Below are 14,909 nucleotides of genomic sequence, written 5' to 3' on the forward strand. Positions count from 1 at the left end.
TCTGCACGATTCACACAAGTCCCCCAGACCGCCGTGAAAAAGGCGGCATCCGCCAAAAGGCGCGCCGTTTGCATCCCTGATTATTTCAATTTGCACATCATTTCAGGCCCACTTTACACGGGGACGGTCTGAAACAAAAACGCAAAAGTCCGTTTTCGTTCTCACTTTTTTTCCGCGTCTACACGACCGTTTTCAAGGAGGAAATCTGCGTCTATACGGTGACGCATAAATGTGTGGAATTCAATTGGATGTGCATGCCAGGCGGCTAGGTGGTGCTGTGAAAGACCTCCGCTATGTCTGCACGCATGCGCAACGTCTTCCGTCTTGTCTGATCTGCACATCTGCGCCGCGAAAACTTTGACTACTCTGGCTATGGTAAGTAAGAAAGTAAGAGCATGCTATACCCGCCTCTGTTCATTAACGGTATATGTGCAGATTCGGTATAGATGTTCGAAGGACTCCTGGACGTTTATTAAAGCTGCCAGAGCAGCTTGAAGGTCTGTTGGATCGATGTAATCAGACACGCTCTTACTTTTTTACTTATTTTCTTACTTCCCGGGCTGGCATGTACAGTATATGACATGTATGACGTAAACGCGTACCCGACGTGAGCAGATCCGAGCAGAGTTTCGCGTATTGGGTAGTTTAGACGGATATGCAACGGGGGCTGTTTTTAACTTATCCACTCTGGAAGGCGTTTTCAATTTTTTCCGTTTTTCAGCCTCGGAAACGCCGTCCCCGTGTAGACGAAAGGCACGTCCGATAAAATATTTAGTCGTTTTTACCCGACAGCGTCCTCGTGTAAACGGGCCCTTAGGAGGTCATGCATGAGTGTGTGTGTGTGGTGTGTAATCTGCAGCACGACCTGGCTCAGCCATGTTTTAATTGGTTTAAAGTGCACATTATAATTGCTTTCTCCCACAAACCTCTTCAGGTTAAAGAAGAGACAAAGGCAGCCCCCAAGAGTTTGAAAGAGAGTGTAAGTGTTGTGAAAAACCATCACGACTAACTGACAGGAAGCTGATTTTACTAGTTGGTGTGGCTCTAGAGGAAACATTCTTATCCACTTTACAATGATTTATATCACTCCGTGTTGCATAAGGCATTTTACTTCGAACCTTTGTCAATACAGAACAGGATATTGTCTTCACGAAGCTGAACTTGCCTGCTTATGAGATCCAGGAATAATGCTCTTGCCTTCCTGTAGGACAGTTAGCACAACAAGCAGATGATCTACCGAGTCTCCGATAGTCCTGCAGGCTGCTGATATCTCTTATGGTTAAGTCTGTCAAGCTGTATGCTTTAGCAGCATATAGTAAGGTACACGCAGGGTCATAAAGTGCACGAATGAACTGCGCAAGGATTAGATCTGTTCATCGCAGATTCCACAAAGTCCTCAGGGAGACTGTCTTGTAAAACGTTAAATTGTGCTTGTAATTGCGCTGGTTAGCTAGTATGTGTCATTCTACAGATATAAATGATTTATTCGACTGAGATTAGTGTAACTTTTGGCAGTACATGAGGTCTACTGGATTGCTGTATGAATGCAAGCCAAATGGTATGGATTTCCATACCAAGAAAGGTATGGAAAAGGAAGTCTTGGGTTTAGATCTGCATGTCATTCTAAGCTGCATGTCTTATCTCAGTATCTCTTATCTCAGGATTTAAGATTCTGGTTTAGTGTAGGGCAACGTGTTACTAATCAGCGAACGACTTGCTTCAATGTTACCTACTTTGCTGATCGTTATTCCTTGTGTCACTGACCCCAGGGGTGGTGCAGCAAATGAGACAGTTCAGTAATGCATGAACAAGAACATGAGCACAATCCTGGCTCTTTAGCTTATTGAGCCTGTTCGTGTTATTTTAGTGTTCTGTTAAGTATTAGTATAAGTAGTTTATCACCTTTTCTTGAACTTTCATTTATATATGTCCTTTAACACTCTTGTTCCTTGCCCAATGCCGTCTGGCTGAGTAGTCAGATAGTAATGGCAGTTTCAGTAGTCGCTCCCAGTCAGTGCCCAGTCTGGAGCCTGCTAAAAGGCTGCTGCGGACCAAGAGCCCCCAGCCTGCTCGAGATCCTCTTGGACATGCCCAGTCCCAGCCCCAGTTCCGGGAGCGATTCCAGAGCCCTTCACCCACAAGAAGCAGGTTTTCTATTATCAAGAACCCAGACCCATCCAACATCCAAGAGCACTTCAAAAGCCCTGAGCCCCGTCCAGGTTTGCAAAATCATGAGCCTGTCCTGAATGGAAATAGCAAGACCAATGGTCCTTTAGCTAGCAACACCACAACCACAGTCAGTGCCTGTCAGCCAGAGATGACCGAGGAACCGAATGGTGTAACTTGCAAGAAGGTTGTGAAGGTGGTGAAGAGAGTGGTGAGGAGGATAGAACCTGTAAATGAGCACGCTGCTGCTACTTCTAAGTCCGCAACTCTTTGTCAGACTCCCACAGAGCCTCCAAAATCTGCCTCTGAGCCACCCAAACCCTCAACAATGTCTTTGATACCCCAGTCTGCCCCTGAACCATCCAAACCTATGCCAACATCTGTGCCCAAGGTCACAAAGATGCCCATGTTTTCTTTTAAACATGACTCCATAAAGAAGGAGGAGAGAGATGACGTGTCCAAAGGAGTAACCAGCCTGTTGATCCGGGGTAGGACCAGGGAGCTGCGACCTCGTCCTTGTAAGGAGGTGTCTGCAGAAAAACAAGAACCCAAAGAGGAGGTGAACACCGAGGACAAAACAACCTCGGCAGCAACAGGGAAGAGTGTGCAGAAACCAGAAGCCAATCGAAGTATGCATTCAAAGCCAGCGGAAAAGACTTGGGCATCTTCTCCTTCGATCTCTCCTGCTACTTCACCTCCAGTTCAGTACCCCATCACCCCACCAGCCGGATTCATCCCAGCTCCCAAGACAGTACTTGTGCCAAAGACTTCACACATGGTTCCTCAGCCTGGTTTTATTCCTAAAGCTACCGAAGTCATTAAAACCCCTCCAGTTTCTGCACCACCAACATCCATTCCAAATCCTAAACCTGCATCCATTGTGCCCAAGCCAGCTCCTGTAACTTCCAAAGCACCTCCAGTGCTTACTCCAGTCAAATCTACCATTAACTCATGTCCTGAACTGTTGACTACTTCGCCCAGGTTCACCCCAACCCCCAAACAACTGACGACAAAGATCCTAAAGGTACTGCTTGCGTTTCTGCTGCATGAAACACTTTACCATCGTTGGACTGTGTGTGAGAATTCAGGCAACTTAAACTAGCAAGTTTGTCCAAAGTTTTAAAAATGTAACAACTTTGCTTTAACATTGTGATTTCTGATTTTAATGGTTCTAACATCACTTACTTTGTACAGCGAGAGCAAATTATTTTCCCAAAAGATAGAATGGTTATCGCCAGAGTAAATTTGCCACGGGTGTCATCTGTTTTCAGGTTGTCCGTATGCTCATCTGAAATAACCAGTTTCAACAACCAGTGGTTGAATGTTTGTAGGATTTGTATGAAATTATCATTGGAACCAGCAGATGAACTGGTTAGATTTTGTAATTGATCCAAATAAGGTCATAGTTATGGAATCAATTTTGTGTCAAAATGTTCATACAATACTTTTGAAATATCAAACAAAAACGACAAATCAAAAAACAAAAAAAAAGTCAATTTTTTCTAGACTGGCAAACAAATTATTCGTGTAATCGTGCAAAATATCAGTCTATTACTCTTCAGAAACCTTTTATTTTTGTTCCGCGTCTTTCTCCGTTTTGTTTGACGTAATTTATTTTGGTTGCGATTCTAGCTTTCTCGTTTGCGCTCCTTGACTTTTTGCTTGCAGTTTTGGCACAAACTTCACGTGTGGGTGGGCTGTCCAGGAATGCATTCCCATTGGCTAACTTGTGTTTGACTGACAGCTCCGCTCAGCCATTCCCTACACGGATTCTGGCGGACTGTTTGACGAGTGACCGATCCATTGACGGTAAACAAGGATGGAGTGGACTTCAGTGGCGACTATGATATTGAATTAATTCAACAAAGTGTAAGTGCGGGACAAATGTGTTGTATGCGTTGCAGTAGTGCACATTATGCAGGCGTGTTTAACGTTAGTCAGACAGCTATTATATTGGGTAGTGGAGCTAAGGCTAACATTTGACTTGCCACGAAACACCTGCATAATGTGTTCAATATCACTGAAGTCCACTCGATCCTTGTTTACCGTCAATGGATCGGTCACTCGTCAAACAGTCCGCCAGAATCCGAGTAGGGAATGGCTGAGCGTAGCTGTCAGTCAAACACAAGTTAGCCAATGGGAATGCACTCCTGGACAGCCCACCCACACGTCAAGTTTGTGCCAAAACTGCAAGCAAAAAGTCAGGGAGCGCAAATGAGAAAGCTGGAATCGCAACCAAAATAAATGACGTCAAACAAAACTGAGAAAGACGCGGAACAAAAATAAAAGGTTTCTGAAGAGTAATAGACTGATATTTTGCACGATTGCACGAATAATTTGTTTGCCAGTCTAAAAAAATTGACTTTTTGATTTGTCGTTTTTGTTAGATATTTCAAAAGTATTGTATGAACATTTTGGCACAAAATTGATTCCATACATGGTCACAAAGTCCAAAGTTTGAGAGAGTTTTAAGTTTGTTGTACAGAGAGATTTCTTTTCGTTTCGTGTTCAGGAACGCACGGCCAGTTTTTGGTGGCGGTGTCCCTGTTGGCACTGTTGGGGTCATTCTGCTACTTCAATTTTTATTTTATTTTTTTACTTGGGTTATGATTAAAATCTATGTTTTATTGATAGCATTGATAATTTTGATAGTGTACCTATATATATATATATATATTTTTTTTTTACGGCTGAAGTGGAGGTCAGAACAAACATGAATAAAATTCCCTCGGCAGAAATGGCAGCTCACTGAAGGGGAAAGGAGATGCGATGTGAGGGATGCAGTTGTTTTTGTAGCAGTTATATTTGCGTTGGCCTTCTTTATCTTTATCACGTTGAACTTTGAACTGAGAACTCGCAAGAATCTGTCATGTGAGCTAGTAGAAAACTAGAAGACAGGATTGTGGTCTGTTTAGTTGGTGAAAAGAGCTGCTTATTATGAAATTGTCACACCAGGTGTTAAAATTTTCTTTTCTCTGCTCGCGAGGATTTAGTTTCTTGTGAGCAACGTTGGCACTTCTGTTTGGACCATGTTATTTGGAGTGTGTCCATGTTTAACAGAAGTCTTCGTTTTGGACTAAGAACAATTAGTTCTTTCTCGCTTGTGAGATTAGAGTCCTTTAGTACGAGCACAAGGCTTTGTGGCTGTATTGTCATGGGCAGGCTTGTGAATCTGTGCGAACAAGATGGAGTTAGAATAAGAGCGGGGGCCTGAGAAGGCAGTTAATTGCGCTTACACACTTTGCACACGAGGGAAGAAATCGGTCCAATCCAGACAGACCTTCTGTAGTGAATTATTTTGCTTGTAGATGTGCATTGCATGTTAAAATCTGGCTGTTTGTGTGCTTGTTTTATCACAAACTCATTTACTGGAACATGAATGCACTTGAACGTGTTAACGCTGACCTTATGCACATACTGTGTATGTATGTATTTATTTATTTTTTACATGTACTATGTATATATGCCTAATGTTCAAAGGTGAAGACAGTATCACGTCTATCCTTGACCCAAACTGCAAACTCTTGTCAGGGCATCATATCTAAAGTCTGTCATCTACCGATGATCCAAAAGGTGCGTTTGTGTGTGTGCATGCTAAAGTACGCAGCGGATGCACATTGCAAGAATGAAACGCATTAGAACAGACACAACTAACACACGTCTACCATCGCTGTGGTCAGCTCTGTCGCACTAATCTACCCGAAGAGGTCTCTCGAACTATGTGGTCACAAACTGTAGCCATACAACCTTCACAGCTACACTTCCTTTTGCTGGTCTGACTTGTAGGAGAGCCCTCCACCGAGTCCTACTGAAGCAGCTCAAAGACGATTGGAGCAGATCTTCTCTGTAACTGTAATTACTGCTGTCTTTTTTTTTTCCCTCCCCCTTTCCTTTAGTGTTATTTATCCTTTCCTTTTATTTTCACGATAATCTGTTCCTTTGCACTGGACCGGAGTTTTCTCCCAGTAAAGCCCCCCCCCCCCCCCCCCCCCCCCCCCCCCCCCCTAAAACTAACCAGTTTCACCCTCAGTTTTTCAATCTTACAGTAGGGGTTGTTGATGCAGCAAAAATATCACATCACGATACTTGATAAGTCTGATATCTGAGGAGTATTACAATGTATAAGACTGCTGACAACCTGTTAGGCCCTGGTCACACTGCAGTTCACGATGGGTTTGTGAATACTTGGCAGTGAAAAATTGGTCGCATCGCCACCAGAGGTGGACAAAGTACAGATCCCGGTGGTCAGATGTTACTCCGATACAAGTGAAAGCTGTCCAGTCAAATTTTTACTTAAGTTAAAGTACTGAAGTATTTGCTTTTAAAAATACTTAAGTATTAAAAGAACATTTTCTGTCAATGCATTGTTGTATTATTGCCATAACGCTTACAAAACCTAACGCCGCTAGTAAGGACAGAAATGTGAATTCGTAAAATGAACGCATGCTGTGCCATCATGATGGTTTAACGTTAAGCTAGCTAGTCAGTGAACCTCCACCTGACATGCTAGCAAACTCTTTTCAAACTCGAAATCATATTGGGTAGCTAACGCTACTAGAAAAGAAAGATTTCTACATTCTGTTTATTTGGCAAGATTATACTAAAATATTTCTGAAAGGACTTCAGATAAGTTAACGTTATTCATGTTAGCGTAACTCTGTTTTTACATGCTAACTAACAGTGTCCATGTTAACTAGCTATGTGTTAACGTTAGCCATGAACAAGGCTACGGCAACTTGGTAGGCAAATCCATAGAAAGTCATTTGACTAATCAGACTGCATAGCTATTGCAATGTTATCGCTAGCTCTAAAAGCACAGACAACTTCACTGCAAGCTTTCTCTTGGAATAAAACGTTTACAGACCTCAATATGCTTCCGCAGGTTGGACGGCGAGTTTTTGTAGGCCGTGATGTGGTTTGTTTTCGGCAAACAAAGCAAACATTTAAAACGAAACGAATCTTTAATCCTTTCAGAAAACTGAAACATGGGTTCTAGGTAAAGCCATGGGTGTGTGCATTCTCCAGAAGAGCAGGGATCCCAGACGTCCGCTATTTAGCGGAATTCCGCTATTTTTCTAGCCAAAGTGGTGGTGGTGGTGGTTTTTTTTTTTTAATCTCTTGTATATCCGTTAAAAATATGTTTAAGTAAAATGACCAGCAGAATACATTCTGATTTGGTTTGCTTGTTTAGCGATGTTTTTGTCAGCTTCGTTTGTTCTCGTTGACATTCGGGAACACTCGGAAGTTAAATTGATGTAAATACCGCGAGACTGTACACGATAGAACGAGAAAACAGTATGGCTGCGCCCATTTGCTAGAAAATGTGTTTTAACTCCGTTCGTGCTTTTGTTTCTAATGCGTTGAACTTACTTCAATATGCAGGGCTGTGAAATTTCCGCGGATTCTGTCGCGAAAAATATCTTCACAAAACGTCTATTTTTGCATTAAATCATTGAGGGGATCTAGTCGGTTTTAATCGCCTTGCACGAGACCGGCGGCTCAATACAGCCGGACTCGCGGAGTTTTATGCCAGCTGAGCGTGGAACACGTCTTGACTGCGACTCGTGCATGACAGAGCTAAAAATAGCTATTGCGTGACCTGGCACCGCGTACGTGAATTCTGTACTTACAGGGTGCAAGATCAGACATAGTTAAGATGCCATCAAAAAGGAAAGCTCAGGAGGTGTTTGAGAGAGATGCAAAGAGGGCGAGAAAAGAACACACAGACTGAAGGAAAAGATGAAAAAGAACAAGTTTGCAAAACTGAAAGAGATGGTGTTAAAGAAAAGAAAATTAAAAGACTTTCATTAGATGCTGTTTGACAGACTATGAGCATTTTGTAAATAGCTTTAATAGAGGAATGCAAATACTATAGAACTAATAACTAATAGCCTTACTGAAAGATGAATTGAAAGAAATAGCTGGGAGTGATGCAAAGAGGAATAGAAGGAGCCAGAAGTAAAAGAAAAGATGTAAATAATATATTCGATAAGAAACACTAGTTTTTTTAAAACTTTTGCTCTGTAGACAAGAGACATTGTGAGAGACTCTTGGAAAAAGCCAGGACATAATACAAGAATTAAGTGTAATTTGGAAGACAACAGGTATCTCTCACTTAAATATTGAGCATGATTTTTCACAAAGTCATTTTGAAAGGCCTATCAAAGTTTTCTTTTATTAACATTTCTTTAAATTGTTATTTACACATTTTTTTTAACTTTTATTTTGATTACGAGATAAAATACATAGGCACTTATTAGATATTTCAAGGTATTTTACATGGATCTTTCATTTTAAAAGAGAAAACTGTTGATGGGTATTTTATATGGCAAAATGAAGACCAAGACTAGTCAAATATTTACTTGTTGAGATCAATTTTTTTACTTGCAGGAAATGCTCAGAATACACCATATAACACCTAAAATGGCTTGGTGTCTGGGGGCCTGTGGAAAAAAGATATCGTCCATAAAAGAGATAGCGGAACAGTGTCCGGGTTAGAAGAAGTATATTCTTCAAAGCTGCATTTTCATCTAATTTTTATAGCTAAATAATTTTTTTTTTTGCCACTTATGTCATTGATTACAAAATATGCCATCAAATAGACACACATTATTGTTAAATTCTGTTGCTTTTCTATGTTAAATCTATGTAAAAAATGTGTTCTATAGCATCTTTAAATGTTAAAATCTCAACAGCTTCAGGGGGCTTGCAGCGCCCTTGACCCCTGCTGATAGAGGAACGTAAGAAACTATTTTTTTCAATTACTGCTGGGATCCCTGGAAGAACCGGCTCCTTCCATTCTGCCATCAACTGATCGTGTTAAATAACGCTGCTGAGAAATCATTGAGCTTGATTTTATACAGTCTATGGATGTGACGTGACCCTAGTGATTATCGATAAGCTGTCTCAGGGTCACCTGCGAAAAAACCAATCGCATTTTAGAAAAGAAAAGAAAAAAGATCCACTTTCAAAGCCGCTTCAGAGTAACGAGTAACGAGGAGCTTGATAGAAATGTAGTGGAGTGAAAAGTACGATGTTTGCCTTTCAAATGTAGTGAAGTTAAAGTCATAAGTTTCCAAAAAACTAATACTCAAGTAAAGTACAGATACTCAAAAAGTGTACTTAAGTACAGTACTCAAGTAAATGTATTTCGTTACTGTCCACCTCTGATCGCCACCAATCATGTGATACATGGCGAATGTTCTCTGAGCTTCGCAAGTGTTGTTTTTTTTTTTTTTTGGGGGGGGGGTGTATCTCCACCTCATATGTGGCCAAAAATGTCATGAAAAATTTCAGTTCATGCATTTAAATTTGGTGGTGATGGTCTTGTCGGCAAATTAAACAGCGAATACTCGCAGATGGGTTTGGGAATATTTCCCAAAGCTCAGGGAATCTTCGTCGAGCCTCTTGAGATGTACTTGTCTCAAATCCATTCCCGATGCTCACGGAAGCCTCATCAACACAGCGGCTCGGCATCACCTAATCTTCGCCAAGACTTAAAAAGCACATTTCCATTTGAAGATCCTTCGGCGCGTGCATGCATGCTCTTGGGACCCAGTCGTTATGGGGAACACCTGATGCTGATTTGAACGCACTCAGCATACGCATATAAGGACGCTCTTTTCACAGAGACTTTGCAAGTATTCTGTCAGGTATGCAGTGCAGGAAGAGTGTTTATTAGCAGGCGTGATACATTTACAAAAAACAAAACGTGAAGCAAGGTCAGGGTAATAAACGAAACCAGGAGCAGAGTCATAAACATGGCTAGAAACAAACGTGACCGTGATAATGATAATATTTCACAAAGCCTTTGTGAAAACAGCGTCCTTATATGCACATGCTGATGGCGCTCAAATCAGCATCGGGCGTTTCCCAAAACGACTGGGTCCTGTGAGCGAGCGTGGTCGCTCAAGCACGCGAAGGTGTGACAGTCAAGTGTTCACCTGATGTGTGACACCAACTTTTATGCCATGCATCATCACCAAAACGCCTCATTTTCACCGATAACCCATCGCAAAGCATCACGAGCTGTAGTGTGACCATCGCTTTAGTAAAACAATAGTGTTGCGTTAAAAAAAGAGCTCAAATAAATTAAATTAACATGATGTTAAACTAAAAAAAAAAAACATGATACAGGAATGCCTGGGATATCACAGAAGTGTATTGTCACATCATTTATCATATCATCAATATTGTATTGCCCAGCCCCATCTACAGTTAACCTGTTATTCCTATAGATGGTATTGATTGAACATCTCGGTGCATCCAAATTCTGCCTCGTTTAAGCCACGGTTACAACCGGCCGTACGTGCTCCTACTGCCGGTCTACGTGCAAGAAACGCACGGAGGGCGCGCGTGTGACGTGCTGATTTTCGAGCCGTAGACTGGTCGCAGACTGGCCGCAGAGGTTCTTTGTCATGTCAAACAAACTCTACGGGCGCTTACGGTTTTTTCAGGTTGCAAGACAAACTTGCGGCCAACGTGCGTCTTTCTCCACGAACAAAAAAATACGCAGCGATTTGGGAAACGCCAAAAATCGCACGGCCAAAAAATCGTACGTCCGGTTGTGACCTAGGCTTTAGACTGACGTCAGATTTTGACACTATTTGTGAAATTGCACGAATGACCCTTTTGTCCACTTTGTCCCACTCGCTCTAGTCTCTCATCCAGGTTGTTTTGCATTGGACTTATCTGCATGCTTCTCTGTCTCACTCCATTGCCTTTCTAGCACAACATCAGCATTTTCTCTGGAGTTCCTTCATGTTCATCTCCATTTCTCTGTCCGTTTGCTCTTCTTACCTGTTATCTTACGTGTTTTCTCATCTGCCCTTCTGTTTCTTGTCCATTGCTGTCTTGGCTGCGGCACTTGACGTCACTGATTTGGCTTGGCTACTTTAGCCGGAGCCCGTGCAAAGGGCATCTGTGTCCACATCCACTCAGGTCCAGGGCCAGCCCGAGAAATCATCTTTCAGTTTCACCGCAGTGTGTTCTCGCGCAGTCTGCTTCAGTGTAAGCTTCTGTTCCATGCCCTCTCCATTTCCCCAATGCTTCTTTTTTCCTTCATTTGTCAATTAATGCTTATATTGACCTTGTTTTTTTTTATTTGAATAACTAGGCCTCAGATTAACACTCTCTATGATACAGTCCCACATAATACTTTAATTACACCCTTAACACTCGTATCCATTCTTGTGTTGGTAAGCCTAGCCATTGCATGGTGGCTAAAGATGAGCTTGTTCAGTTTGAAGCCTGCAGCATGTAACAGTTATGTTTCAGTGAAACGTTGTGATATTAGTTGGTTGGCATTTGTAAATGATTTGCACAGCGTTGCTATTTATGAATACCACCTGCTGTTGTCACATTGCACCTTCATGTTTATAATGTTCATACGACTGTGTATTACTTCATCTCACCAGTGCAGAGTCTTAGTCTGGTAAGCCATTTTATTCTATTCGGTAAGCTGGAGACGACAAATGGGATTCACAAGAATGCTGACCATCTTAATCGTTCTCTTAGAAAATGCTGTTTGAAATCAAGCCATGATTGACTGATTTAAACGCCAAGCTTAAACCACACTCACAACCCGCCGTACGTGCTACTACGGGTGGTTCTATGGTAAAAAAATTTGGCAAAACCGTGCTTGAGACTTGCGCGACGCTTGCTTGTGTTCAGCGCTGTAGAAGGTCGCAGACTGGCCGTGGAGACTGTTGGTCCCGCACATGGAAATTCTACGGGTCCTGCGAAAAATCAAGAACGCATACACGACGTACAGGACCCGTGCTCCTTTTGTACGCCTGAACCAAGTCAGCGGCACGGCGAGTAGGGGCTTTTTGCGATGATTGTGCGTCACTCGTGCATCTTACTGTCATTGTACGAGTGACGTGACGTGCCTCAGAAGTACTACATCAGTATTCCACACTTGCTATTTCTGCGGACCCCAAGACAGAAGTACATCTCACTTAGACCCCAAGGTGTGGCGCGCGGCGCACGCGATCTGCACGCAACATGAGGGGCAAGGCTGTGGGTATATACTGTACATTGGGGGAGGAACCGATCATGTAGCGTGTAGCATTGTAGAAGGGAACAAGATGGCCGTCACCATACCATCGCAACGACTGAGGGGGTTGGACCTTTTATAGGCAGATGATAGAAGATGAGGAGCAGCACGAAGCGATATTGATTTTGCTAATACAGGAACACCGATGTCGGAACGTGAGGCGGCAGAGGCGGTGGCCTCTGTCCCATCTTTTCCCAATCACTTCCTCTCTCTTATCTTCTGCCGAACGCAACCTGTACTTGACAAGTACTTTGCCCATGCTCCTCCCCCAAACTTTCCCCCGGGTTCACCGCGACCCTGCGGCACGGCTGCGACCTACCAAACCCTGCGACCCACGCGTGTCCAAAACACTTACGGCGGGTTGTGAGTGTGGCATTATGTTGAGAAGGTGCTCTCGCCTCCTGACAGCTGAAATGTTATACTGTGTGCTTTGATGTAATTCCTCCCATTCCCAGCACTCTATGCAATTACATTTCTATAATATACACAATTAACAGTTATTCCACAAAATCGAGTCGTACATGAGCTGCACGCCGAGTCGGCGACAAGCCATGTATGACTAGATTGAATGAATGAATAATTGTTTTATTCTATCCACATTTACTGTATTTTGAGAAACGGAGCATTTTTATTTTTTGCAAATTCGATAAATAAAAACTTTTATACAAAACGTCCAGCAAAATAATTTCCGCTTAGAATGTAAACAAACCGGCGATATGACCGTAGCAATTTGTGAAAAATGCTGCTATAGAGGTTTTTCACCTGACGTCACAGGGTCACGTGACGCCCCGGTGTCCGCCATTTTGAAGGTCAAGCTAGCTAATGTCAACAACAGTAGCTGGTATGTTACTGTAGCAATGTTTACGTTCAGTCATTTGGATGACTGTTAAAACCTTTCAGTCTCAAGTTTTTCCTTTACTGTATTTACTAGTTTACTGAGGTAGCGCGCTCGGGCAGGCCGGGAGCTAGCGCGCTCGGGCAGGCCGGGAACTAGCGCGCGCCGGAGCACGCTAGCTCAGTAAACTAGTAAATACAGTAAAGGAAAAACTTGAGACTGAAAGGTTTTAACAGTCATCCAAATGACTGAACGTAAACATTGCTACAGTAACATACTAGCTATGTTGTTGACATTAGCTAGCGCTAACAGCTAGCTGCTAGTACACTGCTACAACACAGACACCAACCCTAATAATACAGTTCTTGGTCATTGCCTGGTAACAGCAAATTTATAACGGGCCACGTCTCAACAGACTAAGAAGTTATTTCAATGACATTTCATAACATTTTGTTTATCCTGAGGACCGAAAGTAAATGAAAATGTGAACAAACCGTAGCTGTAATAAGACGGCGACCACCAGCTCCAGGGACGACCCGCTGATGTAGGCATGTTACCCAGCCTGACAAAATATTTGTAGGCATCCAAACTCTTATACGCTTTCAGATCAATACGATGGCGTATGGCGATGGGTTTTTAACGACATAGGTATACAGATCATGTGGGATACAGATATACAGGTATACAGATCTAGCGGGAGTCGCCATTGTTGTGACCGCCAAAATGGCGCCATCTACTTGTCAACATGGCAACGGTCACGTGGGTCGAAAACCTCTATAACAATAATAATTCTTGAAAAATAAAAAAAGGTATGTTCTTACCATCAAATGCTTTTATTCCGTATTTTGTTTTCAAGGCGAGTTTTTATTTTGGTTGAGCAGCATGCTCCGGCATTTTGTTTTTCTCTACTCACGGTATATGAGCTGATAGCTTCGTAGTAGGGTAGCCAATCAGAGCATGTGATTTGCTCCTATCCAGTGAATGTGGCTAGAATGATATATCCTTTCTCTAAAAGAGTAGCACATAGAAATGTGAATATGGAGAGGTTGATGGTATGTAACAGTGTATTTGCTCCTTCTGGTCGGCTGCATGTCACAGGGACAGGTGGACGAGGATCCTGTGGCTGTCCTCCAGGCGGCCCATGCTGCTGCCGCCCAGCCTCAGGTCTGCTGTGTGTGTGTGTGTGTGTGTGTGTGTGTGTGTGCTGTTGCCCCTTGACTTTCCATGTCAAGAGTGCTACGTGTGCCCTTTGTTCGGAGTGCTGTGATCTCACACCTACCCTGAACAACACCACTTACCCCAGCAGCATAAGTGACACATTAAAATGATAAATATAACTACTCTGAAAGGTGACGAGCAATAAAAACTGATCATGAATATTTTAACACGTTCGGCTGATTCGGACCTTTTGTTACTGTATATCTGGGTGTGGTGTTGCGCCTGTTTGCTTTTACACCGAGTGAGAAATGCAGGATTATAGTCACAGATCAGTTTGACATTTTTTTCCTGTAAATATTTACATGAGGGTTCAAAATGTATCAGGAATGCGAAGAAGCATCAATACCATTCTTTCTTGTTATGTGATGTCCTGATGTGAATTTATAGCATTCAGCACCTTAATATCCTGCTTTCTTTTGTAAGCCGACCCTGCCGGTCATGCGAACACTGTTTATTTGTACCCTTTGTTTGAAAGCACCTCTGGTTACCCATCATACACCCCTGCAGTATAGAAGCTGGCTTTTCATGCTGAACTAAGGTTTTCAAACAGCACCAAAAGGCAACTTCGATCGTATCTCCTGCGGTAGTTGTTCTCCAGTGCATGCACCATGCATGGAGTGCTTCTGAGTGGGT

The 14,909-nt window shown here is 42.7% G+C and overlaps 1 protein-coding gene across 5 annotated transcripts in view; it reads left to right on the plus strand.

The window, feature by feature from the left end:
* myo18ab (myosin XVIIIA b) overlaps window positions 1-14,909 on the plus strand; it is a 257,442-nt gene that overhangs the window by 115,292 nt on the left and 127,241 nt on the right. For 2 of the 5 annotated variants that reach the window (XM_060943949.1, XM_060943950.1), the window contains exons 1-4: window positions 809-979; window positions 1,976-3,190; window positions 5,647-5,739; window positions 14,157-14,222. The exons of 2 other annotated variants lie outside the window; for them this stretch is intronic. In XM_060943949.1, the coding sequence (XP_060799932.1) occupies window positions 824-979; window positions 1,976-3,190; window positions 5,647-5,739; window positions 14,157-14,222 (1,530 nt within the window). In that variant the 5' untranslated portion in view covers window positions 809-823. Of the gene's footprint in view, window positions 1-808; window positions 980-1,975; window positions 3,191-5,646; window positions 5,740-14,156; window positions 14,223-14,909 lie in introns of those variants that run through there. One more of the 5 variants, XM_060943951.1, reaches the window with a different exon arrangement.

The sequence above is a fragment of the Neoarius graeffei genome, chromosome 17, assembly GCF_027579695.1.
Source record: "Neoarius graeffei isolate fNeoGra1 chromosome 17, fNeoGra1.pri, whole genome shotgun sequence".
NCBI lineage: Eukaryota > Metazoa > Chordata > Actinopteri > Siluriformes > Ariidae > Neoarius > Neoarius graeffei.